The sequence below is a fragment of the Palaemon carinicauda genome, chromosome 35 (genome assembly GCF_036898095.1).
Source record: "Palaemon carinicauda isolate YSFRI2023 chromosome 35, ASM3689809v2, whole genome shotgun sequence".
Classification (NCBI taxonomy): domain Eukaryota; kingdom Metazoa; phylum Arthropoda; class Malacostraca; order Decapoda; family Palaemonidae; genus Palaemon; species Palaemon carinicauda.
In genome coordinates, this window is record NC_090759.1 from 44535509 (window position 1) to 44556911 (window position 21403).

General features: G+C 42.3%; 1 protein-coding gene across 2 annotated transcripts in view; it reads left to right on the top strand.

Annotated features, from left to right (window-relative positions):
* LOC137627715 (protein mono-ADP-ribosyltransferase PARP12-like) overlaps window positions 1–21403 on the top strand; it is a 289451-nt gene that overhangs the window by 147280 nt on the left and 120768 nt on the right. For both annotated transcript variants that reach the window (XM_068358969.1, XM_068358970.1), the window contains exons 6-7: window positions 15426–15546; window positions 16202–16239. In XM_068358969.1, the coding sequence (XP_068215070.1) occupies window positions 15426–15546; window positions 16202–16239 (159 nt within the window). The remainder of the gene's footprint in view (window positions 1–15425; window positions 15547–16201; window positions 16240–21403) is intronic.

The following is a 21403-nucleotide window of genomic DNA, read 5'->3' on the forward strand; positions in this document are numbered from 1 at the left end:
GATGTGGACTGTTCTGCGAAGGGATAGTCTCCTCAACGTCAGGAAGACTGTCATAGCCTCCAAGATGTTGATGTGGAAATTTTTGAACTGGAATGATCAATTTCTTGCCTTTCCCTTTCATACGGATGGCCTCCCCATTCTTTCAGGGAGGCTTCCGTGTGTATCGCCACTGATGTTTGTGGTGGTTGCAAGAAAATTGTCTGTGCTAGGCTCTTATTCAATGACCACGGCCTCAATAGCGTGCGCAATTGGGTCGGTGTCAACCTTGTCGATCTCTTCGAGCATTTGATGCTTATCTTCTCCAGACTCCTGGCGCATCTGTTGGTTGTGCTTCTCAACACCGGGTCTGTCACTATTGCGAACCGGAGAGAGCCCTGTGCTCTTTCCTGTTGGCATTTTGAAATCCTCTTGTGTTGGATTAGTCTCCTGACAGATACCGCTATTTTTCTCCCCTTCTTTAATAGAATGGAGAGGTGTTGTGACTGCAAGTTCCCATGGATTCACAACCATTTAGACTGGTGAGCTGGAAAAAAGTGAGACTTCTAGCGACAGGTCTTGAGGCCCAGGTGTTCCAGGAACTGAATCACCTTTCCAGCCGCTTGCAGACAAATAGTCTTGGATGCTGCCCGCACCCGCCAATCGTCCAGGTATGCTACTACCTGTACTCCAGAGCGCAGGTGCTGGACGATTGTGTCAGTGAGTTTTGTGAATACTTTTAAGGCTATATTTAGTACAAAGGGCATGGCTGTGAAGACAAATTTTGTCTTGTGTAGCCTGAATTCTAGGTTGAAGGAGAGGGGCCGATTGGCTGGTAGGTGCCAATAAGCATCTGCCAGGTCTATTGAGACTATATACGCCCCTTTTTTGGTAAACGGGTCCTTATGTGTTGCATTGTAAGTATCCGGAACTTGTTGTTCTTGATGAACTTGTTGAGTAGAGACAAGTCTAGAATGACTCTTGGTCTGTCCAAGTCCTTCTTGGGAACATAAAACAGCCTTCCCTGGAATTTTGATGGACTTCACTTTCCTCATTACCTTCATATTCAAGAGTTCTGAGGCATATTCTTCCAATAAGGGGGAGTGATTTCATTCCATTCCCAACCAAGGCCATTCATAATTTGGCTGTGGACCCAGGGATCGAAGGTCCAACGATTCCGAAAGTCGAAAGTCTGCCTCCTACCTGGAACCTCACATTGATTAGAGGTTCCTGAGGACATGTTTCCGTGACCTCGTCCTCCTCCATCCTTAGGACAAGTGCCTTTCAAAGCCTGGAATAATACAGGTGACTGGGTACCAGCTGATGAGAGACCATCTAGAAGGTGGTTGACAGCTGGACTACCATTTGAGGCACCATGATCGTGGTCACGGTCGGAAATTGTGCAGTTCTAATGATGATTTCCTCTTTAAGGACATACCCCACTTTTGGAGCAGGTTCCCATTCTCCGTGGTGGCTTTGGTAATGACCTCTTGGACCATATCCTGTGGGAAAGGGTCTATGCCCCAGCTACATGATGAAATCAGTTTTCTGGGTTCGTTTTCACCGTTGATGCGGCAAACACATGGTCTCTACCGGTGCTTTTTTGACCTGAGAAAAAACCTACAAATGCATCACAAGGGTGGGGCGTTACTAACGGCCTGCACACATTTCTTGAGCTTTTCTGATGAGACAGGGAGGCGACAAGCTTATCTTTCGTCTCCTGTTCCCTTCTCTAGGGATGGTTTGGCAACCTTAGAAAGGAGAAGGTTAGATGTACTTCTTTCCACTTCTCCTCACAGGTGGGCATAGCTAGAGACCTTTCTCTAGGATAGCGCAGGGTTTTCCCTCTTCAACTGCTCTTTTAACACAGTCTAGGGCTTTCCTCGAAAGGGGGGAAGGCTCTTGAGGAAGGAGCAATGACTGTTGGATGCTTCTTGTTCACTGCTGAGACTTTGGAGTTATTATATCCGGCCCCTTTCTGGGTCTTGGTAAGGATGGCTTGGGCCTTGTCATGTTCGAGGACAAAGACTTCCTTCGGTATAGCCTCCTTGCAGGATGTAGGTACATCTCGTAGTCTCAAAAAGCAATCTGGGTACACTGAAAGCTGTGCCAGAATTGAAGCTCTTCAAGGCGACTGGGCCCCAACTTATAGGAGACATAAAGCTTCCTATTCATCCTGGGCATGTGTTGCGTCTACCCCCAGGGGTCGGTTCGGAACAGTGAGGGAGGACAGATATTTTAGGGGGCTTAATGGAGCCCCTGGAAGTGCCAGGGCGTTTCCTTCCCTTTACCTCTCTTTTCCTCTCTTTGAGATCTTGCTTATTCTCCTCTCGTTTCTTCCGGAACAGTGTTAGCATCTGCTGGATCGACTCTAGGAGCGTTTTGCTCCTGCCGAACTGTCTAGTCAGTTGGGGAGTTGGGGTTGGAAAGGTTGACGGCATAAGTTAATATGCCGGCACAGTGAGCTGAGGTACCTCAGTCATCGTTGAAACGGATCCTTCTTCCTCCATGGGTGTTGAACCACTCCTTATTCAGGGCCTTCTTGCAGTAGGTCCTGTCTGGTGTCAATGGACGCCTCTGACATCCGATCTTGGTGGATGTCCAAGCCTTGCAGTGCCTGTTGATATCCGTGTCCAACGACCATTGGAAAGAGGGAGGCTGGACCTGTGTCTGAGGCACAAGCGTATTCGATTGAGCCTTAGGGAACAGTAGGCATTTTAAAATTTTTAGGGTAGGTAAGGTCCCTGAACGTTCTTCTGGAAGGCTCATACTCACCTTTGATGGGTTTACCTTGCTATATCCCTTGACTCCATAGTGTCAGGGATGTTTTTTACAAAGCCGTCGGTCAGCAAGGTCAAGCGATTGGAGTGACCTTTCGGGTCCCAGAACCTCAGGGATCCAGATACGATGCGGCAGGGGCATAAGACCCGTACATCGTATGCCCACAAAAGTTCTTACTCTTGTGGTTGCAGAACACTCCTGTACACTTCGCCATCAGCTTCTCCTGTCAGGGAGAGAAGGGTGAATGAGTATTAGTTTGTTTATATTATTGATATATATACTAAAAATACGGGTTCCAGTACCTCAGGGATCCAGAAACGATGCAGCGGGGAGCATGGAACCTGCATATCTTGGTGCCATAAAAGGTCCTACTTCTGTGGTTGCAGGACAGGGCTGCACACTTCACCTTGCCTTCCTCCTGTAAGGAAGGAAAGAGTGAAATGAGTATGGAGTAATTTATCATATTGATAATTATTCTCATGTAGAAAATAGTAATCATTACTATTATAATTATAGCTTAGGATAGTAAGCTAGAAAGGAAATAGGAAAGACACGTATCTGTGTTTCCTGTCCAGGCAATTGCTGTGACCTCCCTCAATATTAATATTTTAAAATTTCCTTATTAGGGAAATATAGGGTGGAATAGCTCTCGTACGTAGAACTAGAGTCAGTGTATACAGTACTAGCACTAACTCTCCCACAAGTGAATATTAATACTGTAGGGTAAAACATTTATGTTCTGATGATCTAGGATACATCAGAATGTTGAAGGAATACTTCACTTCAACATTTGCTTAGCGGTCTCAACAATGGACTGTGAAAGGACACACAGAATATGTTGGAAAATCATACTACTGTATATTATATACTGTAGTTTTCTAACTGCTGTATTACTGTACTGCAGGAATACTGGCTACTGTATAGTCTTATATTTTAGTTCTGCCGTCATACTACCGGCTAGACTAATACCTGGTGGCACTAGCCGACAGAGAAAGAGAAAGAATGGATAGAAGGGCTACCGTATTATTATAGTTTAATATAATAATAAGGGTTGTTGAGACTACTGTCTCTACTGCCTTTTTCCAGAATGAGGATTCAAATGGAAGGGGAAAGAATGTATTCATTCTAGCTTCCATCCAGCCACAAAATCTGTTGCCAGCTGCACTGCCAGTTACAGGGTTTGTGGGTGGCAGTCCAAGAGAGGACTGAAGAATACTCAAAGTTGTAATGGGTCTCCCACCGGCAGCCGTCATTGCCGGCACAACCTTTCCCGGAGCCTTTCTTCCATTAGGGGAAAGGTCGAAGCGGCAATCTAGCCGCCTTTGTAGGAGCCCGGCCGGCATCATAATCAGCCCGGCAAGCGGGGAGATTGTAGAATACCGGCCACAGATGTTGTGACGGCCAGGCCGTCACTAAAGGACAGAAGGGGGAATGGAAAGGGTCTTATATTTTGCATAGAAAGAAAGGGGCATGTCTGCCTCCCACTGTCAGCAGCAAAACAAGGAAACATAGTTTCCTATGCCGGCGCCGTCTTGGGTGGCAGAAGAATAACGATTCCTCAGTCTAAGACATTGCCGGATATAAGACATGTCTTCTTGACCACAAGGGAGAAGGTGGCGGCAACTGTACTACCACTTTAGTTGTGGACTAGGGGAGCCGGGCTTCATATGCTGGCAACTGTGAAACCATCAGGGGAATGACTAATCCCCCATCGGTAGAGTTGCCGACAACAAGACTGAATACTCCGAGTTACTGTTGTAATTCAAAGCCGGGATACTCACCGGCAAAGAGGAACGACAGAAACACTATCCCAGTCAAGCCTGAGTACACTATGGCAAGACCAAAGATAGGGTTGCCATCTAATGGCGGCACTCAGAGGGAAGAAAGGGTTTATCCTTAAATCTCTAAAAGAGACGAGTATCGAATTATGTTAGTAATTCTAGGAGATGTGCTATCTCCGATTGAATTAATAAAACGATACAAGAGGATAAACGGGGATAACGTTACTAAAGTATACTAAAACGCATTAGGCTAGCCTAACTCGAGTCGGGATCTCGGCTAAGCTAGTACCACCGAGGCCCTATCGTATATGATCGAAATGTTTTATCAGAAGAGGAAATATTACATGTGTAAATCTTATCTTCACTAGTATAATTTTGCCTAAATAGCTAGAATTTCTTTATAGCTAAATACCGGGGATGTCGTACTACTAACTAAATAAAGCATTTATGGCGTACGACAGCGGTCCTAAGATGGCCGCATCCGGTGCTGGCTCTGCTCCGCTTAACACACCTAAATTATGTTAATTTAACTGTGAGAAGGGATCCAAAACTTATGTACAGGAAAGATTAAATACTCAACTTTCCAGAAGATGAAGATGCTGGAGATTACATTGTAATACTGTATTCCTTAAAATCAGTAACAACATCGAGAGCAACGTAGGAGAACACCGTGCTTAATTGGCTACGTTAAAAGTAATGGTTAGACGGGGTGGTACCAGGAGGGGATCCACCGGGTAACCTTGATAGTGGCTCCCCTTCAAATTCGCCACTCTTCCCCCCCTCAGAGCGAAAACTCTATTCGGGGTGAAGATTGCCATGTGTCGTATCAAGAAATACTTCCCCTGATATTATGCGATATCCTTAAGAGTTATGTTAAGGATACTCGCGCCAGGAGTTAGAATTCTCGAGACCTATGGTCAATTCTCTGGAAGTATCACTGTAGCCAAATATCCCTTAGAATGCTGCCTAAAGGAACCTTCCATCACGACGACATGGCTGCGCCCAAAAATTATGATATATGCAAAATCTTCACTAGTATTATTTGCCTAACTAGCTAAATAGTTGTCTTTTATAGTTAAATACCGGGAGTGTCGCACTACTGACTAAATAAGATACATTTATGACGTGCGACAGCGGTCTCAAAATTGCCGCCTCCAGTGTCGGTTACGCTCAACTAAACACACTTAAATTATATGAATTTAACTGTGAGAAGGGAGCCTTAAAATTATACACATGAAAGATTAGATACTAAACTTTCCAGAAGCTGAAGATGCTGGAGATTGCATGATAATATTCCAAAATCAGTAACAAACACCGAGAGAAGCGTGGGAGCGCACTTAGCTTAAATGCTACAGATTAAAGGAATGATGGGCCGTTGTAGTACGGAGAAGAGGTCCACCGGGTACCTTGATAACGGCTCCCCTTTCGTTCGCCAATCTTCCCCCTCAAAGAGTTAAATCTATTCGGGGTGAAGATTTCTATGTGTTTTATCAAAAAATATGTCTCCTGATATTATGCAATATCCTTAAAGATATATTAAGGATGCTCGCACCAGGAGTTAGAGTTCTGGAGACCTATGGTTAATTCTCTGGGAGTATCACTGCAGCAAATATCCCTTAGAAAGCTACCTAAAGGAACCTTCCATCAGGACGACATGGCCGAGACCAAAATGTACTCTATAAGGATCTTTACCTGTTGTTAAAAGCTTATTTCAATTACATTTCCTGCTAAGAACTGGTTTAACATACTGTACTTTGGTAAAAACAAACAGCAAAAATCCCAACAATGAATCATATACAAGATAAAGAAACATGTCTAGTCAAAGTATTTCACAGGAAAAGAAAATAGTTTTTAATGTAAGTTACATAAAAAATGTACAGTGTTACAACACATCGTAAAGGCAGTTCTCCCAATCTCAGTGAAGGCTACTGTACAGAGTAAGGGGAAGGATTTTTCTTTTGTTATAATAGTTTCATTTTTCTTGAGTGAAGAGAGAACTTCCATTTCAGGTCAGAATTACTAGAATAATAAGTTTACTTTTATGTTTTAGTGAAACCAAAATATTGTTATGTACTGTACATATTCACTGCATAGGAAATGTTTACTTCTTCTACATAACACAGGTAAATGTGGTATCCAGTCTATGATATGTATTGTGTGCTGTAAAGTTATTGTTCTAGTTTAACTTACTCCTGTCTGTGTTGATGTGAAGATTCTAAGATGCAGTGTAGCCATTCCTTGTTTGGTACTCAAGTGAAATAACATTTATTTATCAAGAAACATTATTTTTAATATTTTTCATATCTTGATGAGAATCATTTTTGGGTTCAAGCCATGACGTCCTAATGGAGGGTTCTTTTAGTAGCTTCCCAAGGGTATATATGACTACAGTGATATTCCCAGAGAATCAAACCAAAGGTTTCACAGAATTCTAACTTCTGGCGCGAGTACCTTTAAGATTACTCTCAAGGGTATCGTATATCATCAGGGGACGTATTCTTGACACGCCACATGGCAATCTGCACCCCGAATAGCCTTACGCCTCGGGGGGGGGGGGGAATACGTGGCAGAATAGAAGGGTAACCGCAACAAAGATTACCCTGGTTCCCCTACTACAATCGTATCGACAACCGCGCCAACTCCCTCTGGCGGTCATTCCTTTATCTGTAGCGACTCGCTACGGTGGTGTTCCCTGTCCATCTGACATTTTCAATCGATTTCTGGGAATCTTTATGCTTCTACGGCTTCTTTCTCCATCCAGAAAGTTGAGTATTGATTCTTTACAATATGTTATTTAGTTCCAGCCTCACAATGAATTTGTGTACTGTATTTATTGTGTGCGGATCTTAGCCGATCGCCGGTGTCGCCATGGCCCTGTCGTTCTTTGTACATGTGCTATTTAGTTAGCAGAACTACATTCCGGTGTAAATAGCTTAATCATTATTATGAAAGCTATTTAGGCATTATATATTGTAAAGATATCTATAAGCATATTTTTCCCTTTTCCATGGCAATCGTATATGTCAGAGTTTTGGTGATTTAGGTTACCAAAATCTCGTCTTGTCTGGGTAACATAACCTAGACAACATATACTTTCGTCATTTTCCCTGGTTACCCTTGTATATTGGTTATCATACCTGGAGATCGATATCTCCTGGAATTATATTAACCGTTATTAATCTCACTAGAGATTTATGGGTAATCTCTCTTCCCTCTGAGAGTAGCCTTAGGCTACAACTCTCTGCGTCGGCCTTGAATTTCGAATTCAGGCATGACTAGCCTAGAGTTTTCTGTCTCATCCCTTAACGGCAAGTTTTGGGATTCGATCAGAACCTCAGAGTATTTAGTCTTTGTCGGCAGTCGGTCGGCGGGGTGATTGCATTCCCCTGCCGGGGGAATTGCCTGCATAGGAGGCTAGCCCTCCCTAGACTACACCTGAAGTGGTCGAATGTTGCCGCCACCTTCTCCCTGTGGTCTAGTAGACTAGTCCTAGGCTATAGAGTCGTATACTCATTGGAACTCTGTTTCTCCCTTGTTGAGAGGAATGGCATGAGCTGCCGTCCCCTTAACTGTATTAGCACCTCCTAAGCTGGAGAATAAATGATTCTCCTGCCGCTTGTGGTCGTGCCGGTACTGAAACAGAGTTTCTTCGAGGTGTGTAGATCCGGCAACATTGCCGGTCCCTCCTATACCTCATATAGGACCCTTTTCCCTCCCCTCTCTGTTCTTTTACGATGGCCGAGCCATAGTCTTTCTTGTGCTGGAGTCCTGCAACCTTACCATTGCCGGTGGGTTGCCGGAGCCACCCCCCCCCCACCCCCTCCTCAGCTGTCGGCGACTGCCGACTGCCAGCTTCTAGCGGCTTTGGCAGCTGTGGATGGGACATAACTTTTGTCACCAAGGTTCTCCAGTTCTCCCTTGAACTGCTAGCCACAGTTTCTGTTGTCGGCGTTTTGTTCGGGCCAGCAGTAGACCGGCACAGATAGATACTGACTCAGTAGGTAGCATGCCGACTGTACTCGTGCTGCCGGGGGCTGGTCTACAGTAGTAAGCCGACAATAGTACTGTGGCTAAATGGAAGTGAACCTTCTTTTCGGAGAAAGGCAGTAAAATTAGACTTTTACTTCTTTTATTACTGTATACATATACAGTAATAGATAGCCTTCACTCCATGCTTTCTCTCTCTCTCTCTCTTTTCTAGCTTGCTAGATGCTCCGGCAATAGCTAGCTAATCCGGCAATATGCCGGATGAACTACAGTATATGTCTATACAGGTAATCAGTATAATTGCAGTATAGTATATACGGCAGATGAATAACTATCGTATATGTTATACTAGTAGTTATTTCCAATATATCTTGGGTTTCCCTGCCCAGATATTTGCTGAACCCAATTCTATATTGACGGAATAATGTTTCATCAATATTCTGATTTGAAATCAGTTTCCATTTACCCTGCAATATTGAATTTCGTAAAGGGCTGGTGGTGTGACACCTCTAATCCCTATAGGGGAGAGCCCTTATCCCTGAGTTTCCCTAATCAAGAAACTCCCTGATTTAATATTGTAAGGGAGGTCACAGCAAATAGATTGGTTGGGATGCATAAGTATATGTCTTTTATTTTCTGCCAGCTGAACTACGGTATAGGTCTATACAGGTAGTCAGTATATTTGCGGTATAGTAAATACGGCAGATGGATAACTAACGTATAGATTATACTAGTAGTTATTTCCGATATATATTGGGTGTCCCTGTCTAGATATTTGCTGAACCCAATTCTATATTGATGGAATAATATTTCATCAATATTCTGATTTGAAATCAGTTTCTATTTACCCTGCAATATTAAATTTTATAAAGGGCCGGTGGTGTGACGCCTCTAACCCCTAAAGGGGAGAGCCCTTATCCCTGAGTTTCCCTGTTCAGGAAACTTCCGGATTTAATATTGTAAGGGAGGTTACAGCAAATAGATGGGTTGGGATACACAAATATGTGTCTTTTAATCTCTAATCAACATATCTTGGATGCGAGCTTCTGCTGTTACCGCTCTTATTGCAAAAGAATGACATTCCTTTGATACTCTGATTGTGTATCAATCCTCCTTACCTCACAGCGTTAAGCATAGAAGGGGACAGTGCATGTACACTTCCTTACACCTAGGTGTTCAAACCCCTTTTCTTCAGGGAATTACCCGGCTGGAGGAATTTCCTTATCTTAAAACTGAGGAGAAGTAACAGCATTGGCTCACAGGGGATACACGGGTATGTGTCTCCCACTATCTCTTTTAGCTTTCTGTCCTAAGCTATTATGTCAAAAGACGATTTTGCAAATTGTTTATCGATGCGATAATCAATTGAATACTCCTTTCTGTTCTCCCTTCCTTACAGGAGGGACACCAGATGATGCATTGCAGACTTCTGTAGTTATAAGGATGAGTATTTTCACGGACATAATATATGCAGGTTCACCCCCCCCAGCAATATTATTTCCAAAATCCCCAACCTACAAGACGGCAGTCTAGAGCTGTCGAACTGTGGTTGGTTTCGTTTCAAAAGTTATCTCATAAATGAGGTGCAGTTGCGAACTCGTAAAAATGCGAAACTCTACGGGAATTGGACTGAAAAATTTCACTTTCTCATTACTAAAACTGCCGATTTAGTGCTCCTTTTAAAGGTTTCTAAGGTCTAAACCCCCCCCCCCAACCCTGCCCCTCAAGATGAGGTTGCAGACACTAACGGCATTGGTGAGTCTGAGCGGAACTCGAACCCCTGACTGACAAACACCGGGCAGAGACTCCACAATCAAGCCTTACCTTGTAGTGAAATCAACGACAGCAGTCCTTGTTTCACTGTCACATCTGACTCCGCCGCCAAGAGCCGGCAGTGTGTGCCCTTGGTCACCACCCAGTCAATAGCTGAGTTGGTAAACCTTCAATCGACAGCCCGCAGATTACCGGCGGTCTGCCGACAGCCCGAGGAGTCGCCTCTGGTTCAAAGATCCCCTGACTATGCGTATAGTTTTCACCACTACCCAGTCACATTGAACACTAGCTAGGTTGGTGTGACGTCTGTCAGCGACCCGCTGACAGCCGACAAGTCAATGATATGTCGAAGACCTGCTAGCCATATCGGTACTGAAGTACTGTGCCAGTTAACTTACCCCCAAGCACTAGCCTTGACGGTAACATGCCAGTTGTATAGCGGTATACAATACCCTGTACACCTGCAGTTTAGGACCATATCGCAGACAGAAACCTTTGGTTCATAACCATACAATAGAATGGTTTTCCAGTACGTTGTGCTTCTAAGCACAACCACTTGCTGAGACATACCTGATTTGGGGGACCCACTTTCCCCCCACTTTTTTCCTTACGCTGATTCTTCATCAGCCTCTTGATTCTCATTATTAATTCCCCGGATGTAGGACGCTACTCTATTCTTATGGACTAGAATCTTCCATCGGCCCCTTCTTGAAAGGGGATGCCCTAGATACAATAATTAGGAAGACCGCAGCAGTTGGCTGGAAGGATTTACACGTCTGTGTCTCTCCTCTTTTCCAGCGTACTTATCCTAAGCTTTATACAATAGAAAGGAATCTTCTATTACAGTGAAACACTGAAAAGCTGATATAGGCAAACAGTCAGGTATGGCCTGAAAGGAGAATGGAAGGGTTTCTTAGTTCTCCTTAGGATGTTAGACAGCATCCCACAGTTACAATAACCGTTGTTCCACAGACGGTCAGATATATACACCTTTGGATCATGCGAAGCAAACAGACGCTTCTGGTAGGAGGGAAGTTCCTCCTGGATCGCCGGACCTTCGATCCCTGGAGTCCAAGGTCTGACCAAGATGAGACTTGAATGGAAATGGACATACCTCCACCATCCTTTCCTCAACTCTTCTTATATTCAAATCCCCCCTAGAAGAGTATACCTTAGAGCTCTAGAGCATACTAGTGGTGAGGAAAGTAGAGTCCATCAATTTCCAATGAAGGCGGTTTAATGTTCACATGAAAGACTCAAGGAAACTCTGAGTCATTCTGGACTTGGCACCACTCAACAAGTTCCAATAGAACAGCAAGTTCAGAATGTTAATCCTTCTGAACATAAGGACCCTATTCAGTAAGGGGTGTTGACAATCTAGCCAGCCCTGGAAGATGTCTATCAGCAACTTCCAGTCAGTCACCCCCTCCCCTCCTACCTAGGATCCAAGTTACAGGAGATAACATATATCCCTCGTCGGACTAGTTTCAGTCCTAGGATCCTTACGGAATTAGCAGACACAGTCAAGCGAAACCAAGCCTAGAAAGAGTTCAGGCAACGATGGCCCTGGACGACAGGCTGGGGTGGGCAGCACCCGAAATGACTGTCTATGAGCATCCATGGAGATGATCCGGCCCCGGAACATCGAGAATGCAAATAACTTCAAGAAATCTCGGTTCTCTCCAGGCCAGGGGCTTCAATGTTTTAAAAAATAATTGAAACCTGTAGTCACCCTAACGCCCCCTTTTCCCCTGGGGATGTAAAAGGAGATTGCAAGGTCTGTCAAGAGACTATTGTAATCAGTCAGGATTCCATAACGCTAACAGGGAGAAGTTTTGAACTCTCTCCAGTTCACGATGATGACAGACCCAGTGCTATGTGCACAACTATAAGATGCGCTAAGAGGCTGGAGAAGATACGCATCAAACGCTCGAAGAGATCTAATAGGACCAATGATGGTCATTCCCTCTTCGCTTACCCAACAATGACCAAAGGCCACGGACCCGTAGGCCATTTTAGCCCTGTAATGGGTGGATAAACTCTCTCCACACAGATCGGACCTCCTCAGGTTGATCTGGGTCATCGAAGCGATAATGAGGCGTCGAAACTGTCGAGGATAAGGGACATCTCATTTCATTAGGGAAGGCTAGCCATCCCTTCCTTAAGGGAATAGCGCCTATCAGCAGCTCGTTTATATATGATCCGCAAGGTGACAGCGGATGCTCTTCTCGGGTTCAACCCAATAGAGTTGGAATGGTACACGGACACAGACCCATTCCCTCCCAGAAGGGGACAAGTCCCCGAGCTGCAGATCGTTCTCTTCATCACGAGCATTATCAAGATACTATCTCGTTAATTAGTCCCATACGAGGACCCTCTAATGGAGGTAACAGACATCATGTCTCTACATTAGAAGTGTTTAGCCCATCAAATTTCCTCCGGAAGGCCCTCTACATGCTGAGACCCTTCCAGGGAAGAGGGGCTCTGTTGGCTCTCAGAAAGCCCAAGAACATCCCGTTCCCTGTAATGAAGGAACTGAGGCTGAGGCTAGTCCTAGTTATGCACCTAGGATTATCCAGGAGGTTCAGAAGTGTTCTGCCTTTGATTTATCACAGTACGCCTGATCCCTTCATTTTATGAATTCCTTGCCCTTAATGGTTAGGAAAAAGACTGGGATCTTAAAGGCAAACTAGAATTCCTAGAAGAATACAAGTCTAGTCAACGAGAAGACAATACGAGTCTTCTTGGGAAAAGTAAATTGTTTTGTAAAGCAAAAGGGCCCGAAAACAATCTCATAATCTTCTGCCTGTCCTTCTCTGTCCACCCCTATATTCAGGGTCTGGCGGCCGACAGCACGTTGGCCTTTGAGGAAGGAGGCAGTGTATCCTTGGATACTGTGAGAACGCTAGTTCTTCGGCCTTGTCTCCATATAAACCCTTGAGTAAGCACCAAGGGTATGGCCGACTTTGCGAGAGAGGTCACTTGATGGGATCTTTGGATCCATGGACCATTATCTCTGTGCAAGTCAGCCCCGACTAGACCTCTTCTATATGCCCTTTAAATGGATCTAACGATTGAAATCTTTAATAAATTTTCCGATAACATGTGCAGGCTTAGGCCCACAACGCCACTAAAGCCCATCTCATGGTCTTTGGACTAGGTCCTACATTATGCCTCACCTGTGAACAATGAGGATTGTTCCCTCAAGCATCTAACCTAAAAGGTTATTTTTTCGGTTCGCTATAGCCTCTGGGACTAGAGTTAGTGAAATAGTGGCCCTATCCGGAGATGAGGGCCACATTAAGTGGGAAAACTGCAACTCTTTCTGATCTAACCTTTCTCATTAAAGACGTCCTACCTACTAAGAGGTGGGGCTCCTGGAGAATCTGCCCTCTGAAGGAAGATGTCTCTCTAGGTCTGCTAGAGCGTCTAAGGTCTATCTTCATAGAACTTCAGACTTCAGGAGGAACAGCTCTTTACAGGAGAAAACTTTGGATCAAACTATCCCTACAACTGAGGGCGAAGCTCACCTACCTTTTTCGCGGAGCGGATCCTGACAGTACTCCTGCAGATAAAAGATCCGAGGAAAGTTGCTTCATCACTGAACCTTTCAGTGTGTGGACTTCAGCCTCTTCGTTCACCTACTGATAGGAGGTTGTCCAATGCGTCTTACAGACATTATACTAAGCAAATCTATGGATTGAAGCATTATGTGGTGGCGGCAGGTGCTATTTGGACCCTGTCGTCTAGCTCTGCGATGAACAGTAAATTGATTGGGACTATCAATTAAAAGGAGAAGGGGTCAGCAGTTTTCGTGTGACCTCCCTTTAAATAAGTGTTGCCAAGGTAACACTAAATCTGTTCAGAATCTCAGGTGTGAAATTATACGGATACCACTAGTGCCGTGTGTACATAGTACACAGTGTTGTTAGACTATTTCATGTACAGAAATTATAAAGAAAAGTCTTGTTAAAAGAGCTCTTCTTCAGTTTGAGAGTGGCACTCATCATTTTCCCCTTTCAAAAAAGGGAACATTAATTTCTGTGTATGTCTTTCGTATAATTTCCTTATCATGCTACATTCATTTAGCATGTAGTCATTTATTAGGAATAAATGTCTATTAAAATGCAGTTGCGTTCTAATTCGCCCAACAATTGCATGTTTAAAATACCAGAGTTCCTTAACTTACTCATGTAATTATTTCTCATATCATTGTATGCTTACAATCAATGAATGAGGACACTGAAATTAGTTCCGCAATTTATACAATCCTTGAGACCGTTTGTATTTTCACTGTATACCTATGTTTGTTCATACAATATATGCTACCTTGAGGCCCTTTTCTAACGTCTAAAAATGACTCTTCCCTGCCAGGGGCAGGAAGCACTAATATTGTTATGCTTAGTGATGATGACGGATAACGGTAACGTCATTTGTCTCAATTGGCCCTTTTTGGCCGTAGAAATATTGTCCCAAGGTTAAGGCACTGACACAAAACCACAGATACATTAATTCTCTGGTATGCTTCCATTAGGACGTCATGGCTTGAGCCCAAAAGACGGATTTTGAGCGAAGCAAAAAATCTATTTTTGGGTGAGATGGCCATGACGTCCTAATGGACCCACCCTTCTTTTCTGTGAAAAGATCTTCACGGTTTCCCCTCCTGATCTACTGTATCTGTAGCACCTTGCTCAACGCTACAAGGAATGACCGCCAGAGGGAGTTGGCGCGGTTGTCGATACGATTGTAGTAGGGGAATTAGGGTAATCTTTGTTGCGGTTACCCTTCTATTCTGCCACGTATTCCCCCTCGAGGCGTAAGGCTATTCGGGGTGCAGATTACCATGTGGCGTGTCAAGAATACGTCCCCTGATGATATACGATACCCTTGAGAGTAATCTTAAAGGTACTTGCGCCAGAAGTTAGAATTCTGTGAAACCTTTGGTTTGTTTCTCTGGGAATATCACTGTAGTCATATATACCCTTCGGAAGCTACTAAAGGAACCTTCCATTAGGACGTCATGGCCATCTCGCCCAAAAATAGATTTTTCGCTTCGCTCAAAATCCGTTTTCTTTCAGTTTTGTACTAGAAGCTTTTATTTATATCTAAAACCAATTATAATTACAGATTGACCTATCCTTGAGAGAAGATCGAGTTAATCAGAGAAGTCAAGGACTTGATTGGTGTACTGATGAGGATGATGAAGAATCTGACTTTGAAGAGAGAAGACAGAATCAAGAATTTTCAGGTACTTTGGATGGTCATTCATTAGCCTATATTTCATTCTTGTAGGTGATAAATGCTGTGTGTATTTATTAAACATGCTTGTTCCATTGCGAGATGTATTTCATTAAGTTTGGAACAACATTTTTCTTCAATTGTGTACAGTATTTTTATTTTAGACAGACAATACATTGATGAAGCTGAATTAGAATATTTTTAATTTTCTACAAGTTTTTGTATTTGTATACAGTATTTCATAATCTGGGGAACTAAATCGCAGATCTCTAGGTAAGGTTTTTTACCCCCATAAAGTAAGACTATATAGTAGATGATTTAGCGAGCATTTTATGTTGTATACATTTGCATTGATTTATCACCATAAGAGTGCATTTTTTTCACAATTTGTAGCTCACAGTTCTTCAGTATTTATTGCATTTTCTACTGTGTTGTAGTAACTGGTTTTTAATCACAGTGTCTTGATTGAACTTATGATGGTCAAATTTCTTTGGGTTATTAAGTGTAATTATTATGATGATAATTTAGTAACGCAGATTAACTATTTCAACTACAAAAAACTATAAAATCTATTGAATGTGGCCATAAATTTTCATTGAAAGGTGAGTGCCATTGGAGGTTAGAATGGAGGCTGTTTAATCTAGTTTTTTTTTTTCCATTTGCAGGGGGAAGAATATTTCCAGACAACTCCAGCTTACGTAAGGTTAGAATTTCAAATGTAGCATTAGTTAGCAAAAATCATGAAGAGCAGTAATGAGCTCTGTTATGCTTTTATCACGTCTTCAAAAGTTAATTTGATATCTCAGCGAATTATTTTTGTGTGACAGCTGGGCGCAAATTGGACTGAAAAAGTTACTTGTCTGAAGGAACTGAAGTTAAGAAAGAACAGAAGCGTATTGTATATTTTCATCTTTTTCAATCTTTTTCAATTTCATCTTTTTATGAAATTACCCTTTCATATATTCAGTGGAAAATATCCTAGTTTAGAGGTAGTGCTCAGGTACAGAATCCTCTCTGCAATGTCCCTCAAGTACACATAGCTGTTTTCATTTTTTTTACCAATCCTCCCAAATTGTAATTAACATACTGTGTTAATTTCCTTTTTCACCTTTTATTAACGGAAAAATAATTAACAAGCCATGTAGCAGCGTGGTCTCATTAAACTGATCTTAGTCATGATGATTATGAAAACGATATGCCATGTTTAGTCTTGTTTTTGTAGTAGTATCTGAATAAGAACTGTTGGAAAAATGTAATACCACAAGAAATCAGAATAGCCATCCCCATAAGAAGACATACTCAGCTAATAAACTGTTGCTGGTACGGTATGCCAGGGTAAGGCACATTATTCTATTTTTCACTGTTGGAGCCCTTGGGCTTAAAGCTAATAGGGTTGTATCTTAGCTTGTATTAATAATAATAATAATAATAATAATAATAATAATAATAATAATAGCAATAATGATGATAATACTGTATAACTCCATAACTCCCATCCTTGTAGATATAAAGCATGAGATGAGTTTTGTATATATAAAATGGGGGGTTACAATCACCGTTTAAAAAAGAAAAAACACATTCATTCTCTTTCGTTTTAATTAATATTTTGACATTGCTCCATGATTTCTAAGTTCTTTTCTGATTCCTCATGGCATAAAATGAGCCATGTCTTTAGAATATTGAGCATCAAAATCTCCAAACCAAAAAATCTTTTACCATTTTGACACTGTTCTTTGATATGAAACTGTTTGATCTTTATCGTTTCTATGCCTTCTTTGCCAGAACTTTGAATGAAGTGAAAACACTTTATTAAGACATGTTCCAAATCGTTTTCAGTCCAATGTGAATAATCTTTATTAAATTTCTTTCATTTTTTCTTCATGGTCTCTGAAAGGATGGGCTTGATAAGTTGTTTGTATTTTTGGCATTCCAGAGCATTTATTTTTTGCATTGCAGTGTAATTTCTGAATTAGCCTGGTTATAAGCTGGCATAACATCGAAACTGTACTTTTGGCAATTCCCTTCTCTTTAGCTATGGCTGTCATAAACTTCCCCTTCACTCCATAATGAAAAAATCTCTGTCCTCTTCGTAAAGAAGACAGAAACAATGAGGATCAAACAGTTTCATATCGACGAACAGTGTAAAAATGGTCAAACATATTTGGTTTGAAGATTTGGATGCTATCGCATCATGAAGAGCACAGGAGTGCAAAGTATAGCAAACAAAAATGAAAAGGAAGAAGCAGGATGCTATAAGCCCAAGAGTGCCAACAGGAAAAAATATCCCAACGAGAAAAGGGAACAAGGAAATAAATAAACCACAAGAGAAGCAATGAACAATTAGATAAAATATATTCAGAACAGTAGTAACATTAAAATAGATCTTCATATATAAACTAAAAAAAAAAAATCAATAAAAAACAAGAAGAGAAATAAGATAGAATATTGTGCCCAGGTGTACCCTCAAGCAAGAGAACTCTACTCCAAGGCAGTGTAAGACCATGGTTCACAGGCTATGGTACTTCCCAAGAATAGAGAACGATGGTTAGATTTTTGAGTGTCGTCCTAGAATAGCAGCATTGTAGGTAAAGACTGCTCTACCCTTGCCAAGATAGAAGTAGCCACTGAACAATTACAGTGCAGCAGTTAACCTCTTGAGCAAAGAAGAATTGTTATATGGCCTTTTGTCTATATCATTACTGGACTTTACACCTTCCATGGTAGTCTTCAGTTGTGATATGTCTTTATAATTTTTAATTCACATCTAACACTATTACTCTTGTACAAAGAAACAATGATTTTTCTCTCTTATAGTTTTGGAATTTTATCCTTATCTAAATAAACTTGAGAACACTGATCAGTCAATCAAACTATAACTGGCCTGCTACTAATCCCATCAACTCGTAGTTTCTCACTATTCTGCAACCTCATAAATGGTCTCCTTATGCCACCTTTTCCCAACTGGAGTTCCATGAGAATTCATGATTTATTTAAAAATATTTTTATTTGTATATTGATTTTTCCTTGTTAAACATACCTTGAGAAATCGTAGGCCTATACCTTTTTATTGTAACAGATCATACAAGATTTTTTTCTTCAATTTTACTAAAGATAGATACAGTATTACAATTGATGAAATAGTTTGCACAGTAGGCTAGCAATAGGGTTTCAGGGTGGAATGAATCATGAAGCATACTCGTAACCCACACTTCATCTGATTTTGTAGGTGTTATGACTATTAGTTAGCTATTCTGTAGTCTCGTTTTCATTTCTTAGTTAGCAAGCAGCAATTTATATTTTAACTGGCCTTGAGTAATTGTGAAAGGCTGAGATGTTTAAATATTTGAAAAAGGAAGCATTCAATTGGTGGAGAGGATCAGCAGATAGAAAAAGTATATATATATATATATATATATATATATATATATATATATATATATATATATATATATATATATATATATATATATATATCCTTCCTAGGATTATATGTGCAATTCATAAACTCCTTCAATTTCTGCCTCTTTAAATTGACCTAATTTTTCTCCATTTTTTTCTAAAACAGTCTCCTCATTCCTTTTTGACATCCCGTTATAATTAGTGATAAAAATACATGTTTGTCTTCTTCAACTTGATTTCCATCTTCCCAACTACTCTTTACTAGCACACAATCCAATGAAAAATGATTTCCTAATTTTCTTTTTTTCTTTTTCTCAATTATATTTGTCAATATTGTATTTTTTTGTGGAAACATTGAATTTCAAACTATCTATTCCGTGATTTCATTTTTTATCACAATTATGACTCTTTCTCTGTTAATCAACTATGAATTTAAATATCATAACACAACCACCCTTTTGGACTCAAGCCATGTCGTCCTGATGGAAGGTTCCTAATAGTAGCTTCCAAGGGGATATATGAACTACAGTGATATTCCCAGAGAATTTACCTTTAGGTCTCCAGAATTCTAACTCCTGGCATGAATATCTTTAACATTCTCTTATGGATATCGCATAAATCAGGGGACGTATATCTTTATACGACACAGCGATCTGCACCCCGAATACCTTTTTTGCTTCAAGGGGGAAGAGTGGCAATTTTGGAAGGGGAGCCGTTATCAAGGTTACCTTATTTCCTATACAACTATTGATTATCAAGATGGCGCCATATTCAAGATGGTGGTCATTCCTAATTTTGTAGCGAATTTGCAAGGTGGTGTTCCCTGTTGATCTAACTTTTTCGATCGATTCTGCGAGGATTATTATGCAATCTCCAGCTTCTTTCGCCTCTGGAAAGTTGAGTATTGATTCTTTACAATGTATATATTTTAGCTCCTGTTTCACAGTGAAATTAGAGTAATTTATTGTGCTTAGGAGCTAGGCCTGTTACCGAAGGTGCCATGGGCGCTGTCGTTCGTTAGGCATGTGTTAGTTAGTAGAACAACCTTCCTGGTTGAAATAGCATTAATTATGAAAGCTATTTAGGCATAATTATATTTGTAAAGATATTTATGGTATGCATAATTTTCCTCTTTCTATGTCGATCGTATACGTTAGAGTTTTGGTGATTTAGGTAACCGAGATCTCGTCTTGCCTAGGTAACCTAACCTAGGCGATGTAGTATACTTTCAGACATTTCCCCTTTTACCCTCGTGTATCGTTTATCAATTCAGGCGGAGATAGATATCTCCTACAATTATTATATAAATTGATACTCGTCTCCAGTAAAGATTTAAGGGTAATCTCTCCTTTCCTCTGAGTGTAGCCTTAGGCTACAACCCTAGTTAGTCTTGCCTTCGAGTAGACACTCAGGCTTGACTGGACTAGTGTTTTCTGTCTCTTCCCTTGGCCGGCAGATAGCAGGCTTTGGGTTTCGGTCAGAACCTCAGAGTATATGGTCTTTGCCGGCGGCCGGCTGGCAGGGAGAATAGTCATTCCCCTGCCGGACTAGGCTGCCGGCATAGGAGGCTAAGACTTCCCTAGGCCGCACTTGAAGTGGTTGTATGATGCTGCCACCTTCTCCCTGCGGTCTAGAAGACTAGTCCTGTGCTCGCAGACCCTGAAGAATAGACATTCTTCTGCCGCCTAGGATGGCCCCGGCACTGGAACTCTGTTTCTCCTTTGTTGAGAGGAGGCGGCACTGCCGCCGTCCCCTTAACTGTATTGGCAGACCCTAGGGTGGAGAATAGATATTCTCCTGCCGCCTAGGATGGCGCCGATACTGAAACAGAGTTTCTTAGGAGTGTGGTAGAACTGGCAACCCTGCCGGCTCCTTCCACACCTCATACAGGACCCTTTTCCCTCCCCCCTCTGTCCTTTAATGATGGCCTAGCCATCGCAACTCTTTGGGCTGTCGTCCTGCAATCTCACCGATTGCCGACAGGTTGCGGGGCTGCCCGGGCTCCTACATAACAGCTGTTTACTGGCTCCCGGCAACCATGCGGGCTGTCGGCGGCCATGACGGCTGTCGGCGGCCATGACAACTGCCGGCGGCCATGACGGCTGTCGGCGGCCATGAGGGCTGCCGGCGGCCATGACGGCTGTCGGCGGCCATGACAACTGCCAGCGGCCATGACGGCTGACGGCTGCTGGCAGCTGTGATGGCTGTTGGAGGGAAGTCTCTTCTGTCACCAAGGTTCTTCAGTCCTCCCTTGGACTGCCGGCCACAAGTCCTGTTGCCGGGGTACTAGCCCGGGCCGGCGCCGACAGGTATTGACTCAGCCGGCGGCATGTCGACTGTACTAGTGCTGCCGGGTGCTAGCCTGCCGGCTATGTGCAAACAGAAAACTATGGTATGATTTTACAGTAGTTAATTTCTAACATATCTTGGGTACCCTTGTGCAGGCTTTTGCTGAGACCGAACCTATA